The 15,886-nt window shown below is 48.7% G+C and overlaps 2 protein-coding genes across 7 annotated transcripts in view; one reads left to right on the top strand and one right to left on the bottom strand.

The window, feature by feature from the left end:
* DRC3 (dynein regulatory complex subunit 3) overlaps positions 1–1,581 on the bottom strand; it is a 32,361-nt gene extending 30,780 nt beyond the window's left edge. For both annotated transcript variants that reach the window (XM_047708441.1, XM_047708442.1), the window contains exon 1: positions 1,457–1,581. The gene's annotated coding sequence lies outside the window, so the exon portion shown is untranslated. The remainder of the gene's footprint in view (positions 1–1,456) is intronic.
* A 449-nt stretch (positions 1,582–2,030) lies between these two features.
* Positions 2,031–15,886, top strand: part of TOM1L2 (target of myb1 like 2 membrane trafficking protein) — a 116,927-nt gene continuing 103,071 nt past the window's right edge. For 4 of the 5 annotated variants that reach the window (XM_047706417.1, XM_047706416.1, XM_047706415.1 and 1 more), the window contains exon 1: positions 2,032–2,173. In XM_047706417.1, the coding sequence (XP_047562373.1) occupies positions 2,122–2,173 (52 nt within the window). In that variant the 5' untranslated portion in view covers positions 2,032–2,121. Of the gene's footprint in view, positions 2,174–15,886 lie in introns of all 5 variants that reach the window. The other variant, XM_047706418.1, reaches the window with a different exon arrangement.

Raw genomic sequence — 15,886 nt, 5'->3', positions numbered from 1 at the left:
ACAAAAACACAAGGGGCGCCTGGGTGGCTCAGTGGGTTAAGGCCTCCGCCTTCGGCTCAGGTCATGATACTGGGGTCCTGGGATCAAGCCCTGTGTCAGACTCTCTGCTCAGCAGGGAGCCTGCTTCCTCCTCTCTCTCTGCCTGCCTCTCTGCCTACTTGTGATCTCCGTCTCTCAAGCAAATAAATAAAATCTTAAAAAAAAAAAAAAAGGGAAGCTAGGTTGAAAAGTTAAGTAAGATGCCTAAGTTAATACGTCTATATGGCATATGGCAGAGGCAGGGGACCATGACTCCAGAGCCCATTTTTTAAATTACGACTCAGCTGTACCCAGGGCACTGTGGATTTTCACAGTCACAATGCTCAAGGTTTCTCAGCTGTTCTGGGTCAGGGCCGAGGTCCGACCACTCCTCTCCTAAAGAGGCTTTTATCAACATTTTACCACCCAACTTGGGTTCCTGTTGACTTGTCTGACACCAGTATTGGTGGTGAAGACCAGAGGTAGGAGATGGGGAAAGCAGCCGCCAGTCCTACAACACTGCCAATGGAGCAGCCTCCTCACCGAGAAACAAGACCAGGAACATGGGATCAATGGAATCTGAAAAACATACCCCTACTGGCCATGGATTACTGAGGAAAAATCAACAATCAACAGAGTGCTTCCTGGGTACTAAGTGCACACTCATTTCTTAATTGCATGTAGGCTCTGGAAACCATTGGAGAAAAGAGTCCTAATTCCCTCATTTCCCAGAGACGGAAACTGAGGCTCGGGAGGGGAAGGAAATTGTCCCAAGTCGTACAAGGAGCTACGGAGAAGAGAGAGGAATGGAGCTCTACTTGATACAGCACCAGGTGAAGAACACATACATTTTATCACCGCTAAGAGGTCGGATATGAGGGTTAAATACTCGGGGGCGGGGGGGGGGGGGGGGGGGGGGCGCCTGGGTGGCTCAGTGGGTTAAACCTCTGCCTTCGGCCCGGGTCATGATCTCAGGGTCCTGGGATCGAGCCCCGCATCGGGCTCTCTGCTCAGCAGGGAGCCTGCTTCCCCCTCTCTCTCTGCCTGCCTCCCTGCCTACTTGTGATCTCTCTCTCTCTCTCAAATAAATACATTAAAAAAAAAATTTAAATACTCGGGAGAACTTATTGGTGGACCCGGGACCTTTGTTTCGGTAACAGGGATGAGGCCAGGATGTCGGGGTATGGAGCCCCTAAAAAAGACCTCTTCCGGGCCTGCTCCCGGAGGAAATGCATCCTTAGCAATCTTTCTGATCCGAAGTCCTGAAAGCCCAGTGTCTCAGCCCGCCTGTGACCTGGCTAGCAGAGAACCGGGGCGCTCATTTTACAGATGAGGAGGGCCGGGCCGACTCCCAGAGAAAAAGGTCAGAGGAAAACGTTAAATCGAGGGTCTGTCTGCCCCTGCGAGTCCTCCCGCCGTCTCCGCTCCAAAGTCTCACCGTCTCAAGAGCCAGCCACCCGACTGCTTCTCTGCAGAGGACGCTTCGCCCGGTTACTAAGGGAACCAAGCGTGGCCAGTCGGTTGCTAAGGGGAAGTCGCGTGGTAGACATCCTGGGTGAAAGTTGACGGTCACGTGATAGCAGTTCTTGGGTGGGGAAATAGTCCTACAACCAACCAGCAGTAGAAAAAACAAATGTTTCTCCAATCAGCACTTACTATGGGCAGGGATATGAGTAGCCCCGCCTCATCCCCGCCCCCACTTGAATGATTGACTCGTCTCTTGTCCAATAATAGCAAGGACTGGCTAGATTGACCAAAATATAGCTGAATCAGAACACAAAGAGTCTCGTTCGGAGGCGGGCCAGGGAAGGTGCCGCTACGCCTGACGGAGATTCCCTGTGACCTAGCTCGCCGCTCCGTCCAATCGGGCGCCGTGGGGGTGGGCGGGGCTTCACGAGGGAGGCGTAGGGGCCAATCGGAGAAGGGCTTGGCAGACGCTGCCCAATGGGGACGCGACAAGGGGTGGGGTCAGGGGCCGGGCGTTCGGCGTTCGGGAGGGTGGGGCGGGGGCAAGTGTCAGTCAGGTCGGGAGCGCGACGGGGGACAGCGGGGACCCGGGGGGCTGACAGGGGGCCCGGGCCGCTGCCGTGTTGTCCGCTCAAGATGGAGTTCCTCCTGGGGAACCCGTTCAGCACCCCTGTGGGGCAGTGCCTCGGTAAGGCCGCGCGAAGGGTGGGCAGTCTGGGTGGGCGACGGCGGCGGCTGGCGGGGCTGGTGAGGAGCGCGGGCCTTCGCCGGGCACCGGTGCCACCCCACGGGCCGCCCGGGCATCCTTGCCGTCGGGCCTCTGCCCACGGGCTGCCTGCGCCTGCTCACGGCGCCGGTGCCACCGTGCCAGGCGGGTTCCCGAGGCCCGGCTTGGACTCGGAGATGCTCCGCGCGTCCCTCCGGATCCGGGCCCAGCCCCTGCGGGCTCCTGGAAGTGGTGCCGGCTGCTGGGGTCCACTTGCATCCTCGCGGTCTGCGAGATGTCACCGAGTGCGCCCTCATGCAGGCTGACGCTCTCGCTGCCACTGGCGCCAGGACCCAGTTCTCCCACACCCTTCTCCCTCCATCCTTGTCCCTCTTTTCAGTACCAGCAGCCCTCAGACCGGGCACCCTCCCAGAGAATACTCCCTGCTCTGAGACTTGCTAATTAGAGCTGCAACTCAGCTAGGCTGTAGGAGGGACTGGGATGGGGGAAGGGTTCCCGGAGGGTGATTATCTTGCCAGGGGGATGGCATGCCTTCACTGCCTCTGGGAAAGACGGGAGGCTGTGTTATTTAATGATAAGAGCCCTGGTCTGGGAATCAGGAAGCCGGGGCTTCAGAGGGGTTTTGCCAGTGGCTCTTCCTATATGACTTTGTGCAAGTCACTGCTCTTTCTGGTTTGACATTTTACCTGTTCAATGAGGTGTTTGGAAGTGAGATGGGCCAGGTCCCTTCAAGTTCTAAAGTTTTGATATTCCTTAGTCTCTGCATCTGCACATTGACTGTTGCTTCCTTGCTGTGTTAAATTTGCCCAAAGCTGAAGTCTCTTGGTGACAGCGTAGAGAGAGGGGTGCTCTGTAGTACCTGTTAATTCTATGTGGCAGCTGTTGGTACCAGGAAAAGGGCACCAGAGACGATCGGTATCCTGGGTAAGGAAAAACTCAAGGCTGTGTGAAAACTCAAGGCCAGAATGGCCCCACTGTGTGGGGTTTCTTTACTAACAAAGCAACTTGCCTTTTCACCCAAGACCGTAACTTTCGCCAGCTGATTCGCTGAAAATGTTGATTGCTTTCTTTTAAAACTGGGTTCCTCCTGGTTGGTGGAAGGACTGGTAAAACGTCTTTAATGAGTGGGGACCTTTGGTGTCCTTCTGGGCCTGCCTGGTTTAGGCAGTAGTGATTTGTTTATTTCCTGATGTACTTAAGACTTTCTTGCTTACTTTTCAGCCTTTAGTGGGGTCTGGGAAATTATTGAGGCCTCTCCTGTTGGCTAACTGGCATTAGGAGCCTTTCTTTTCTTTGTAGTGTAAAGCTTTTGGTAAAGGATAGGATGGACATGGGGCCTGGGGTGAGTCTCTCCCCACCTTTACAGACTCTCATGTCTATCTAGATTTTCTTCCTCATCTCCTTTCCTCAGGTGCATTTTCTTTTCCAAAACCTCATTTCTCAGTTGGATGGATATTGAATCCCAGCCAGCTGCTGGAGGGCACTGGTAAACTTGAAGGAATTTATTTTCTTTTCTGTCTCTTTTACAGTAGGAAATGCTACCCTTTAGAAATGCCAGGGTAGCTCATGATGGGTAGAAGTTAAAGGACATTTAAAAATATACAAATATTATGGATACAGGGATACATAGCGAGTGGAAAGAGCATGATACTTCTATCAGGAAGGCCCAAGTTGAGTTATGCCTTACCCATTTTTTGGCTGTTTGATCCTAGAAAATTCTGTGACCCTTCTGAACCTTAGTTTGCTGAGAGAAAAGAAGAGAGATTGATATTGGGAGTAGTGTAGCTTCAGTAAGATGACCGTTGCCCGGTACATAGTAGAGGCTCAATAAATTGCAGCTGTCACTGTTAACAACAGAAGAGTTAAGTTAGTTTTGAGTGTGGTATCTGGAGAGGATATGGGGGACACCTGGCCCATCTATGACCTGGGAAGGAACAGACCCCGCATTCACCAGCCCTTAGGCAAGACACTTAGCCGGGAAGAGAATGAAGCATCCTCACTGTCAATTTGGTCAACAGACAAGGCCCTGCTGATTTCACAGTTCAGATAAATTAGAGGATAGAAGGAGGTTCTTCTTTTTTTTTTTTTAAGATTTTATTTATTTGTCAGAGAGAGAGAGGGAGAGTGAGCACAGGCAGACAGAATGGCAGGCAGAGGCAGAGGGAGAAGCAGGCTCCCTGATGAGCAGAGAGCCCGATGTGGGACTCGATCCCAGGACGCCAGGATCATGACCCGGGCCGAAGGCAGCTGCTTAACCAACTGAGCCACCCAGGCGTCCCTAGAAGGAGGTTCTAATGTAAATTCTGTACTGTTGTGACAAAGTGTAAATGTGATTTTCAAGGCATTTAGTGTTGTTAGTATTCTTTGAAAAGTATTTCCAGGTGGTTGACTGAAGAGAAGGGAGACAGAAATAAAACAAAGCTGATGAGTAAGAAACAGCACCTGTAGCTTGTGCAGAGCGAATCTACAGCTAATACTTGCTTCTTCCGGCTGCTCTGTGGAATAAGTTTTGTTGTCCTTCCCACTTAAGAGATGGAAAAACCGAGGTGCAGAGGAGTGAAGCCGCTGCTCAGCTGGGAGAAGGGAGAGCTGGGGTTTCATGGCTCTCCTGGTCCTAGGGGATTTCTGACACGGAGAGGGAGAGCAGAGATGCTTGGAATCACAAGCACTGACAGAAGGCTGCTGCCTAGTTGAGTGCTTAGGTGAGTAGTGGAGATTGTCCGTGTTCTTAGGAGTCCAGAAGATTCCAAAAGAGCTGGGGAGATAGGACTGGCTTCCTGGAGTCTAGGGGCTATTCACGAGGGTGCCTGGGAATTCCACAGGCAGAGAGGAGGACACCCCGTGCCTGGAGGGGGATGTGGGCATATCCGTGTTACCAGTCTGAGTGGAACAGAGCTTGCGGTGGGGGACAGTGACAAGCTGGGTTTGGGCCTGGGATATCAAAAGATGTCATCACAGATGACATTGCTCAGCTGACTTCCAGGTTTTAGCTTCTCTGGCCTTTGTTTTACCCACTCATAAAATAACACCTCTCAGTGGCTACGTGGGGCTTGCACTGAAACAGTCCCAACCAGCCTAGTTCAGTAGGCCTTCTGAGAGTCTGTGGGTGCCAGGCTCTGGGGTACAAACGTTTAGTAGCTGCTCGCAGGGAGCCTTCTGCAGAGGTAACATGTTCATCAAAGGTGAGCCGGAGCCGCAAAAGGTTAGGGCAAAGCGCTAGGCTCGTAGTCTCAGGGCTTGGTCATTATTATTATTACCATCTGGTTGTGGTTTTCTGTCTTAGCTGACAGCCTGGTTGGTTCTCATCCGCATTAACTGTCTGTAGATTCGTGAAAGTGGTGACGAGTACATAGGTAACGAATGTACCAGGAGCTTGTTGGGTGAATCGTCTTCATTATGGTTTCCGGACAGCTGCACACGCTTACGGTTTGGGACTTTCCTTATTCCTCTGGCCCAGACAGCTTTGTTGTCAGTGTGCACATCTGGAGTTCTCACCTCCTTCCTGAGAAATTTCTGGATCTTTTAGGAGCGTCCGAGAACATGCTACTTGAAACCTGCTGCACGGATGTGTTTATGAAGGTTGATGGTGTGTTCTCTGGTCAATGCCTCGTTCATGGCAGAACGGCGCTTTTCTCACCTGCTTTGTGGGAACCATTCTGCTGGGCCCAGGTTGGAAAGAGGTAGGGTAATTACTACTCTGTGTCATGCTTGGGGCCTCACACGGACATTCTAACTGGGGGCTCTTTGGTTGAACAGCCAGCTAAGCTCACAGTCTGACATAGTTCCCTGTGTATTCTTGTAGCCGTCCTCACTGTCCTTCTGGAAGGTGGTTCCCGAGTAGAATGGATGACTTAGAGCAGAACAAGCAGTGTTATGAGAGGCTAGGAAGTGTGGAGGAAGAAAAAGTAGTACTTTTGTTTCTGGAGTTTCTCTTCTGAAACAGATTTCAAAAGGTTCCTGTCTTAATAACCCTCCACAACCACAGGGGGTTGGATATCAAATACTAGGGTTTCCCCAAATCAGGTCTATGGTGCGGTGCAAGTGGTGACGGTTCCTTGTATTGGCTGGAAAATACTTTCAGATTATCCTTTTTCTAAGAGTAAAGTTTGGATCCATTTAAATGGAAACAGTAGGGAGTAGTTCCTTAATTCTGAGGGGAATGCTAGGCGGGTGAGGGGGGTTAAGGGAGGACGGTGTATTCTCTTCATGGCTCAGCTTTCACCAGCAGGTAAGAAGTAGATACTCTGGGGGCGCCTGGGTGGCTCAGTGGGTTAAGCCGCTGCCTTCGGCTCAGGTCATGATCTCAGGGTCCTGGGATCGAGCCCCACATCGGGCTTTCTGCTCAGCAGGGAGCCTGCTTCCTCCTCTCTCTCTGCCTGCCTCTCTGCTTATTTGTGATTTCTCTCTGTCAAATAAATAAATAAATAATCTTTAAAAAAAAAAAAAGTAGATACTCTGTTGCAGAGTTTGTGCTTGTAGATTGGACATAAACAGCCTCCTCCTGCCCTGGGAATGCTAGGTGTTCCAGAGCTGGGCTGTTTGTTCCAAGAATAATTTGTTGTCCCTCAGATGCTATTGCACTTGGCATTTCGCCAAGCCCTTTCACCTAGGTCCTTTTATTTTTTGTTTGCCCCCCCCCCCAGTCCATACACAGGAAGACAACTGAAAGGAGCTTAAAATTATTAAGCACCTGCTGTATGCAAATTCTGTCTGTGGGATCTCATGCAGTCCTCACAATGTTTAATTATCTGTCTGTTACTGTCTGCCTGTATTGCTTTGAAGGAGGCTGAGGGTCTGAGAAGTTAGGAGACTGGTGTAAGGTTTTGTGCCCGAGTTAAGCCTGGAATCTGCTCCTGGGCCCGCGCTCCTCTTACACTGCCATGTTGCCTTGCAGACCTCATGGTTCAGGGTCAGCAGAATCACTCGAAGGGCTTGTTGGAACGGGTTGCTGGGCCCTACTTTTCAGAGTTTCTGATTCAGGAGGTATAGGCTGGAGCCTAGCATTCAGCGTTTCTAAGTTCCCGAGTTATGTTGCTGCCGCTGATGCTGCTGGTCCAGGGACCACACTTTGAGAAATATAGCTCCAGATTAAAAGTTCCGCTCCCTTAATCTCCTCTTTACCTTTCCTCAAACAGTAAATATGGGTTTTCTTTTTTATTTTAAAAGGTTTTATTTATTTATTTGACAGAGGGATCACAAGTAGGTAGAGAGGCAGGCAGAGAGATAGAGGGGGAAGCAGGCTCCCTGCTGAGCAGAGAGCCCAACATGGGGCTCTATCCCAGAACCCTGAGATCATGACCTGAGCCAGAGGCAGAGAGGCTTAACCCACTGAGCCACCCTGGCGCAAATATGGGTTCTCCTACGGATAGACTGTAAGTGGGGTTATAAGAAATTGGTCATTTAGAGGCTCTATTGCCTTCTGTATATATATCAAGCTGAGTATTTCCTGGGATGCTCAGTTTAGTAAGGGAGCTAAAACAGGTACCTAAATCAGATGTGATGAGAAGTGGGGGCATTAGATTGGACGGATAAATGAAGTAAGAGAGTGGAGGACCATAGGGGTTATTACCTCCAACAGTAACGGTAACAATAGCTAAAGGTTTATGTGTGCGAGAGACTGAAGTAGGTGCTTTCTAGATCCTGCAGCCTTTAATCCCAACAAGAAAACCGTGAGTCAGGTACTGTGTGATCTCCATTTTGCAGATAAGGACCCTGAGGCAAAGAGAGAAGGTCACACAGGTAGCAGGGAGGGAGCTGGAGCGGAATCCAGCATTGTGGCTCTGGAACTGGTGTGCTGTTATGCTGTGCTGCCCTCAGCCAGGGAGGAGTTAGGAGGAGCACCTTAGGAAGGAAGGAAGAACTCAGGAAGACTCAGGAAGCAGTGGCCACTGAACAGGGCTTTTTACGGGTGGGTAGAGATGGAGAAGGAGGCTTGGAGGGCGCTCTCTAGCCGAGAAAGCATCTTAAGCAAAGGCTGATATTAAGTTGGGGGAGGGCATCATAGGATCTGTTCTATTGATCTAGCAAGGGAGAGTGGTGGGAACTAAGACTGGAAAGGTGGCGTGGGGGGGCTTCAGATGTTGGCCAGATAGTTGGGACTCTTTCATGGGTGGCACTGGGGAGTCAGGAAGGATTTCTAGGGATGAGGGTAGCAGGAATGTCTACGGAGATAGGGAGATTTCCAGTGACTTGGCAGTCACTGAAAGGTCATTCTCGACTATTCCCATCACGGCTCCCATCTGCGCAGAGGTGGGGGTCCTTCAGGGGAGTTGAGAGCGGGCACAGCCAATTCCTCTGAGGTTGGGGCAGGGCCCTTCCTATGTGCCCTGGTCAGAGAGGAGTGCTGAGGCAGGTTGGTGAACCAGGGGAGGAGGCCTGGGGTTCTGAGAGCATTTGTCCTGAACTGCCTGGACAGCTTATGAAATGCCCATCTTGCAGTAAGGGTCAGCCTGCTTCTTGTCCTGCCCTGCTTTCCATGTGCCGGCACAGGAGTGCACTCACAAGGGCTTGACTGAAGGGCTGTCCTTGCTTACAGAGGGCTATTTGGGATATAAAGAATTCTTATAGAATCATGATTAAAAAAAAAAAAAGGTGTTTTCCATGTAGAAAACTTGAAAAATGCACACACACACAAAATGCAAAGGAGAAAAAAAGATCACCATAAAATAAATGTTCTCTTACAAATTCATTAGGATTCTTCTCATTTTTTGTAATAAGTGGAAGGGGTGGAGTCCTTGTACATTTCACGCCCTGGTTTTTCTCTTAGATGGCAACATTGTATAAGTTCTCTTAGCATATTTCTGTGTAATCTACCTGTTTTTTTTCTTGGTGGGGGAGGGGGAGGACTGATACAGTGCAAAGAAGAGAATCTGAGTAAAGTCCCCAAAGGAGCTTCAGTTAAGCGTTGTTGATCTTGACCTAGCAGATACATCACTCAGAATTTTTAGGTTAACCTAGTAGTCTGAAGAGATATAAATAACATTCAGTCTTTTCTTCTCTTTCTTTTTTTTTTTTTTTTTTCCTTTCCCCTGACCCAGCTTGTAGTGGCTAGGAGAGGGGCCTTTAAAGAAACCATTTTCAGGGTCTCCTGGGTGGCTCAGTAGGATAAGCCTCTTCCTTCAGCTCAGGTCGTGATCCTGCAGTTGTGGGATCCAGCCCTGCATCCTGCTCCCTGCTCAGCAGGGAGTCTCCTTCTCCCTCTCTCTCTACCCGACTCCCACCCTGGCTGTCCTCTGGCTCACACTGTCTCTCTCTCTCAAATGAATAAAAAATGTTTAAAAAATAACAAAAAAAAAACCATTTTCAGACTTGGTGTCTATTTTAGTGTTCCTACCAGTCCTCTGACATGGCTGAATGTCGTGGATCTTCTCTATCCCATCAGCTTCCCTGCTCTCTGGCAGCCCATGCTGCCTCCTCCGGGAAGCTTTCCTAGACCACCCTGTTGATGGTACTGAATCTCTTCTCTGAACTCACAGTGTTTGCTATCGGTGTTGGCTCATTCCTCACCTCCAAAATAGCAAATTCCTTAGCTCTCCAGGTTTTCGTGGAGGTTAAATGAGAGAATGTATGTGAAGTCCCTGGCACAGTGCCCTGCAGTCAGCTACTCTGTTCAGACCTGTTGATCGCTTCCATCCTGCCTGGTGCAGTTTCCCGAGGTTATTTATTGTATGTCTCCTCATGTGTTTATTGCCTTATCTTCCAAATGAGACCAGAGGCTCCCCACAGCAGGATGCATGCTTTCTCTTTCCCCGTGAACTTCACAGAACGTGGCAGAGCATATGCAGCACAGTGGCTCGCTTCAGAGGTTCCTTTCTGTCCATCTTATTTTTTAGCATTTTTCAAAGCTCAGAATACTAGCCATCATTTACCGATCCTTCAGCATCCTCCAGACACCCTGTCGCATGCATTATCTCATTAAAATCTTTTTTTCTCTGAAAACTCCACTAAGTCCATGGGATTATTTCTATTTTACAAATGAAGAAATGGCTTAGAGGAGCTAAGAAACTTGTTCAAGGTTCAGTGGTTCAGGGTCGGTTGAGCCGTGTTCCGCATGCAGGGAGTCAAGCTCCCAGGCTTTTGTGCACGTTGCCTTGCAGACAGCAAGTCTGGTCTGTTTCCATTTAAACAAGAAGGGGCCTTAACTGATTCCACGTGGGAATTCCATGAAGCTCGCATGAGTTGCATCAAGGAATTCTAGAGCAGTATGGATGCCCGCCGGACTCTCTCTGTTCTCTTCCAACAAGTGGCCCTTTTTTGTTTGGGTCAGAGTCGTCCCTTCTCTGTCTCAGGTGTGACTGCTCAGTGTGAGTTCATTAACTGTTATAATACTCACTTCCCTGATCTGTAAACAGGGAAGGGGTGTGTATGTGATGAGAACACTTGCTCTGTCACGTCTTACAGGACTTTTAAGAGGATCAGTGAGATTCCGGGCGTAAGAGCGAAACCTGGTATTACGCTACAGCTCCTTCCCTGCGTCCTCTGGACTCAGTGTTCCACCAGTGCACCTGTTTTTCATTGTACTTAGTGATTGGCTTTTAAAAACTGTGATAAAATAGGCATAATACAAAATTTGCCATTCTGTCCATTTTAAAGTTCGGTGACATTAAGCACAATCACACCAGTGTGCAGCCATCACCACCATCCGTCTCCAGAACTTTCTCCATTTTGCCTAAACGAAGCTTTGGACGCATGAAATGAGAACTCCCATTTCTCCCTACCTCCAGCCCCCCGGAACAGCCTTTCTACTTTCGGTCTCTAGGAGTTTGATGGCTCGAGGTACTCTTACCTCGCATAAATAGAATCAGACAATAAGGTGTCTTTGTGACTGGGTTATTTTACTTAGCATAATACCTTTAAGATTCATTCACATTGGGGGGCGCCTGGGTGGCTCAGTGGTTAAAGAAAGCCTCTGCCTTCGGCTCAGGTCATGAACTCAGGGTCCCTGGATCGAGTCCCCGCATCGGGCTCTCTGCTCAGCAGGGAGCCTGCCTCCTCCTGTCTCTCTCTGCCTGCCTCTCTGCTTACTCGTGATCTGTCAAATAAATAAAAAATCTTAAAAGATTCATACATGTTTCACAATCTCCTTTCTTTTTAAGGCTGAACAATACTCCATTGTATGTATGTACCACATTTTATTTATCTATTCACTTGTCTCTGGATTCTTGGGCTGCTTCAACCTTTGGTTATTGTGAACAGCGCTGCTGTGAGCATGGGTGTGCAGATATCCGTGTGTGTGTCTGCTTTCGGTTGGTTCGGATATATACCCAATGGCGGAATTACTGGATCCTACGGTAATTCTGTTTTTACTCTTTCGTGGAAGAACCGCCATACTGTTTTCCACAGTGGTTGTACCATTTTTTATGTTCCCACAGCAGTGCATAGGGCCCCAATTTCTCCGCATGATCACTGAAACTTACTAGTTACTTGGTTTTTTAATGGTAGCCTGCCTTAATGCGTGTGAAGTAATAATATTGCCATTTTGACTTGCATTTCCCTAGTCATTAGTGATAATGAGCATCTTTTCATGTGCTGATTGGCCATTTGTATATCTTTGAGGAATGTGGGTTCGAATCCTTTGCCTTTTTTTTTTTTAATTTAAAATATCTTATTTATTTGGAAATAGAGAGATCACAAGTAGGCAGAGAGAAAGGTAGAGAAAGAGGGGGAAGCAGGCTCCCTGCCGAGCAGAGAGCCCCATGCGGGGCTCGATCCCAGGACCCCGAGACCATGACCCAAGCCAAAGGCAGAGGCTTTAACCACTGAGCCACCCAGGCACCCCTCTTTGCCTGCTTTTTAATTGGGGAGGTTTTTATTGTGGTTATCATTGTTAAGTGTTAGGAGCTCTCCGGATATGACTGATGTTAATTAGTAGCTACATGATTTGCAGATAATTTTCTCCCGTTCTCTGGGTTGCCTTTTTATATTTACTGGATTGGGTCCTTGGATGCATAAAAGTTTTTCATTGCGATGAAGTCCAGTTTGTCTCTTCTTTTGTCACCTGTGGTGTCATGCCCTAATTTTTCTGGAGAGTCTAACATGTGCCTTCAGAATAGTGACGCCAGCAGTACTAGTCAGCATGACTCTTCACCAGGAATTGGGCTAAGTACCTACACGCATCATTTCCTTTCATTCCCGCAGCAGCCCTGTGAGGCAGGAGCCATCATTCACGTTTTCTAGAGCAGGAAACCAGGACTTCGAAACTAAGAACCTTCCCCAAGGTCTGTGCTAAGAGCAGGGCCTTGAATCCAGGCCTGAGGACTCCAGAGCCAGTGCTTGTAACCACTAAGCTGGAGAGCTCAGTAATTATTTGTGGGACTGAATGAATGAACTTGGAGGCTGAAACTCGGGCAGGAGTTGTCCCCGATTCAGGTGTGCTCATGTTAGAAATGATTCACCCAGTTCAGTCCTAGTGTGATTTGGTACCCAAGTGTCCTCGTCATCCCAGCGCATTTTCTGAGATCTCCGTTAAAGGATGTACTTTCTTCCAACTCAGTGAGGCTCTTCTTGGTCATGGAAGACCTGTGTATCCCTGTATATTTACCTTCTCTTTGGATTTGCTTTGAAACTATGATCTTGGGGGGGTGCGGGAAGAGGGCATTTAAACAGGAGTTAAGTTGTCTAACTGACCAACTTGCTTTTAAGACATTACCAGCTGCTGTTTGAATCATTTATGAAGCACCAGCCTTGTAGTCTGGAAGGCATGTCAAAAATTCTGTTTCAGGTTTTGGCTTAAAACTGAATGTAATGGGGAGAGACTGCTTCCTTCATCTCAGAGAATTGGGCTGCATATCTTTAGAGGGCTGGGGACAAGGACGTGGCCCTGTAATAGGACACTGTTGAGTCTTCTGCCACTTCTCAAAGGAGAAATCACACAGAGTCCTGGCATGTCATTAGTCAAAATAGGAAATGAGGCCTGAGAAATTATGTTGCTTGGCGTTGGAGAGCAGAATTTGCTAGTGGCTTCCAGAGGGTGAGAATCCCTCGTGTTAACTCTGGAAATTCTTAAACGGGCAATTCAAAGACTCACTGAATTCAAGGTAGAGGGGTATTAGCATCGTTTGGTCCAACCCCCTCATTTTTACAGGTGAGGAAGGTGAGGCCCAGGGAGGGTAGGCTGTGCTATTTTTACCCGGACAACACGTCAGACACCTAATCTGTGGTGGGTTTGTTTGTTTGTTTCCTGACAGCAGCCAATTCTGACACCAACTCTCTGTCCTACAATTCAGTTCAGTTCTGACCTGACTGCCTGGAGTTGTTGCAGACCCTGCTGGTTAAGGGTTCAGTCCCATGGGACTTGCCCCTGATTCAGACACCAGTCCCTAGTTCTCCACTGCCGCCCCCCAGCGGACTGTAGAAATTGGGAGTTCCTATGACCCCTTCCTCAGGTTCAAGAATTTGCTAGAAAGGCTCACAAAACATAGGAAAAGCACTTTACTTACATTTACAAGTTTATTATAAAGGATGCAACTTAGGAAGAGCCAAATGGAAGAGATGCATGAGGTGGGGGAAGCGGGGAGGGCTAGAGCACCCATACCCTCATGGGTGGGGGGCACCACCCTCCCAGCCCCTCATTGTGTTCACTAACTCAGAAGCCCCTTGAACCCTACTGTGTAGGCATGATTGATTACATCATTGGCCATTGGGGATTAATTCATTCTCCAGCCCCACTCTCATCCTGGAGGTTGGAGGTGGAGCCGGGACTGAAAGTTCCCAGTCCTCTGGTGTTCAGCCCCCACTGTGAAGCTATCTAGGGGCCCAGCCTCTAGTCATCTCATTAGCATACAGAAGACACCCCTGGCACTCTGGAGAGTCCAAGGATTTTAGGAGCTGCGTGCCAGGAACTAGGGACAAGGATCAGATACGTATTTCTTTTTGTATCATGGTAGGTGACTTGCCAAAGTCCCATAGGGAGTCAGTGATAAACCTGGGGGCATCCCTTGACTCTTACCCAGGGCCCTTGCCCAGTTACGGTTGTTTGTATATGGGCAAAGACTCGAAAAGTAGTAGCAGCCTGCCATTTGATGAAGGGGCAGTTCTGTTTTTTCCCCTAAGATTTTATTTTTAATAATCTCTGCACCGAGTGTGGGTCTCGAACTCACAACCCTGAGATCAAGAGTCGCAGGCTCCACTTACTGAGCCAGCCAGGCATACCCGGAGGGGGCAGTTCTTGACCTAGACTCACGAAGGCAAATATTTTTTTATTTTCTGAAAGTTAATCACATTCACACATAATTTGGTGGGGGTGACTGTTTAGCTCTAGGTTTGAAGGTTGAAATGAAATTAGTTCATAAAATCACCTTTGGTACTCTGTTCTGGCTGCTTGTTCTGGCACCCATCCAGAACAGACCAGTGGATCCCAGGCTAGCACTTGGGAGGCCCAGGATTGGTCAGCTCTGTGACTGATGGTCTGTGTGATGGTGGGTTGGTCAGATTCTACCTCTTTACTCATTTGGAGAGGAGAATTGAACAACAGAGTCTCCAAGTTCATTTCCATGCCTAAAGTTTAAGTCCTGAATCAGAGTGGCTTTTAGTTTTTCTTAAGTTTAAGACCTCGAGCTTTCATAGAAGATTCTTTCGAATCCAACTTAAATATACGGGTTGTGGATTTTTAGTTTTAAGTATGTATTATGCACGCACACACATTTTCTAACACATTTTTCCTTGAGATATAATTTACTTCTGGTGAACTGCACAAATATTAATTGTTACAGTGTTCACAAATGCATTCACAGTTGTAACCCGCACCTCTGCCAAGATAAAGACTTTGACCATCACCTGAGAAAGTTCTCTCCTGTCCCATCCAAACAGCCCTTCCCTATAATAACACCCCTTGTGCAGGTAACCACCGATCTCAACTTGGTCACCAAGGGTGAGTTTTGCCTGTTCCAGAAGTTTTTAGGCATGGAGTTGTACAGTGTGTGCTCTTTTGTTTGATTCTGGGTGGTATTTTGTTTTTTGTTTGTTTGTTATTTATTTATTTATTTATTTATTTGACAGAGATCACAAGCAGGCAGAGAGGCAGGCAGAGAGAGAGGAGGAAGCAGGCTCCCTGCCGAGCAGAGAGCCCGATGTGGGGCTCGATCCCAGGACCCTGCGATCGTGACCCGAGCCGAAGGCAGCGGCCTAACCCACTGAGCCACCCAGGTGCCCCCTGGGTGGTATTTTGAAGAGGTTTTCTGCTTTCTTCCTGCAGTCCTAAGAAGTCCTGTGCATTCTTTTCTCTAGCTGCCGGCTTGAAAGGTCATGTGGTCTGCTGTCCTGCTGGTCCCAGTGAGCTGCTGTGGTTTGAGCAGGGAGGGCCCTCTGCCAGTGGGCCGCCATATTGTCTGCTGAGTGTGAGGGAAGACATGGAGAGAACAGCTTGACTCCCAGATACTGGGTTGGGTTTGTTTCTATAATTATTGGTGTCACAGTCTTCTCACTTGTCAACTGGACACATTGGATCTACCAGCAGACTGAGAAAGAGACTAACTCTGACACCCGAAAATGTCGCTCGTGATGGCATGTTTCTGACAAGGTGCCCATGAGATACACTCATTTCAATTTCATAAATACTCTTGAACATAAAGGCAGATTGCTCCAGGGAGCAAGAGCAAAAGGAAGGGCGGTCCAGAAGGGCCAAGCAGGGGGACCTGGGAGCTAGACCGATGGCGGTTCTGGGGTCCTCTCTTGGCC

This window comes from Lutra lutra, chromosome 16 (assembly GCF_902655055.1).
Source record: "Lutra lutra chromosome 16, mLutLut1.2, whole genome shotgun sequence".
Lineage (NCBI taxonomy): Eukaryota > Metazoa > Chordata > Mammalia > Carnivora > Mustelidae > Lutra > Lutra lutra.
This window is presented reverse-complemented; position numbering and strand designations above follow the sequence as displayed.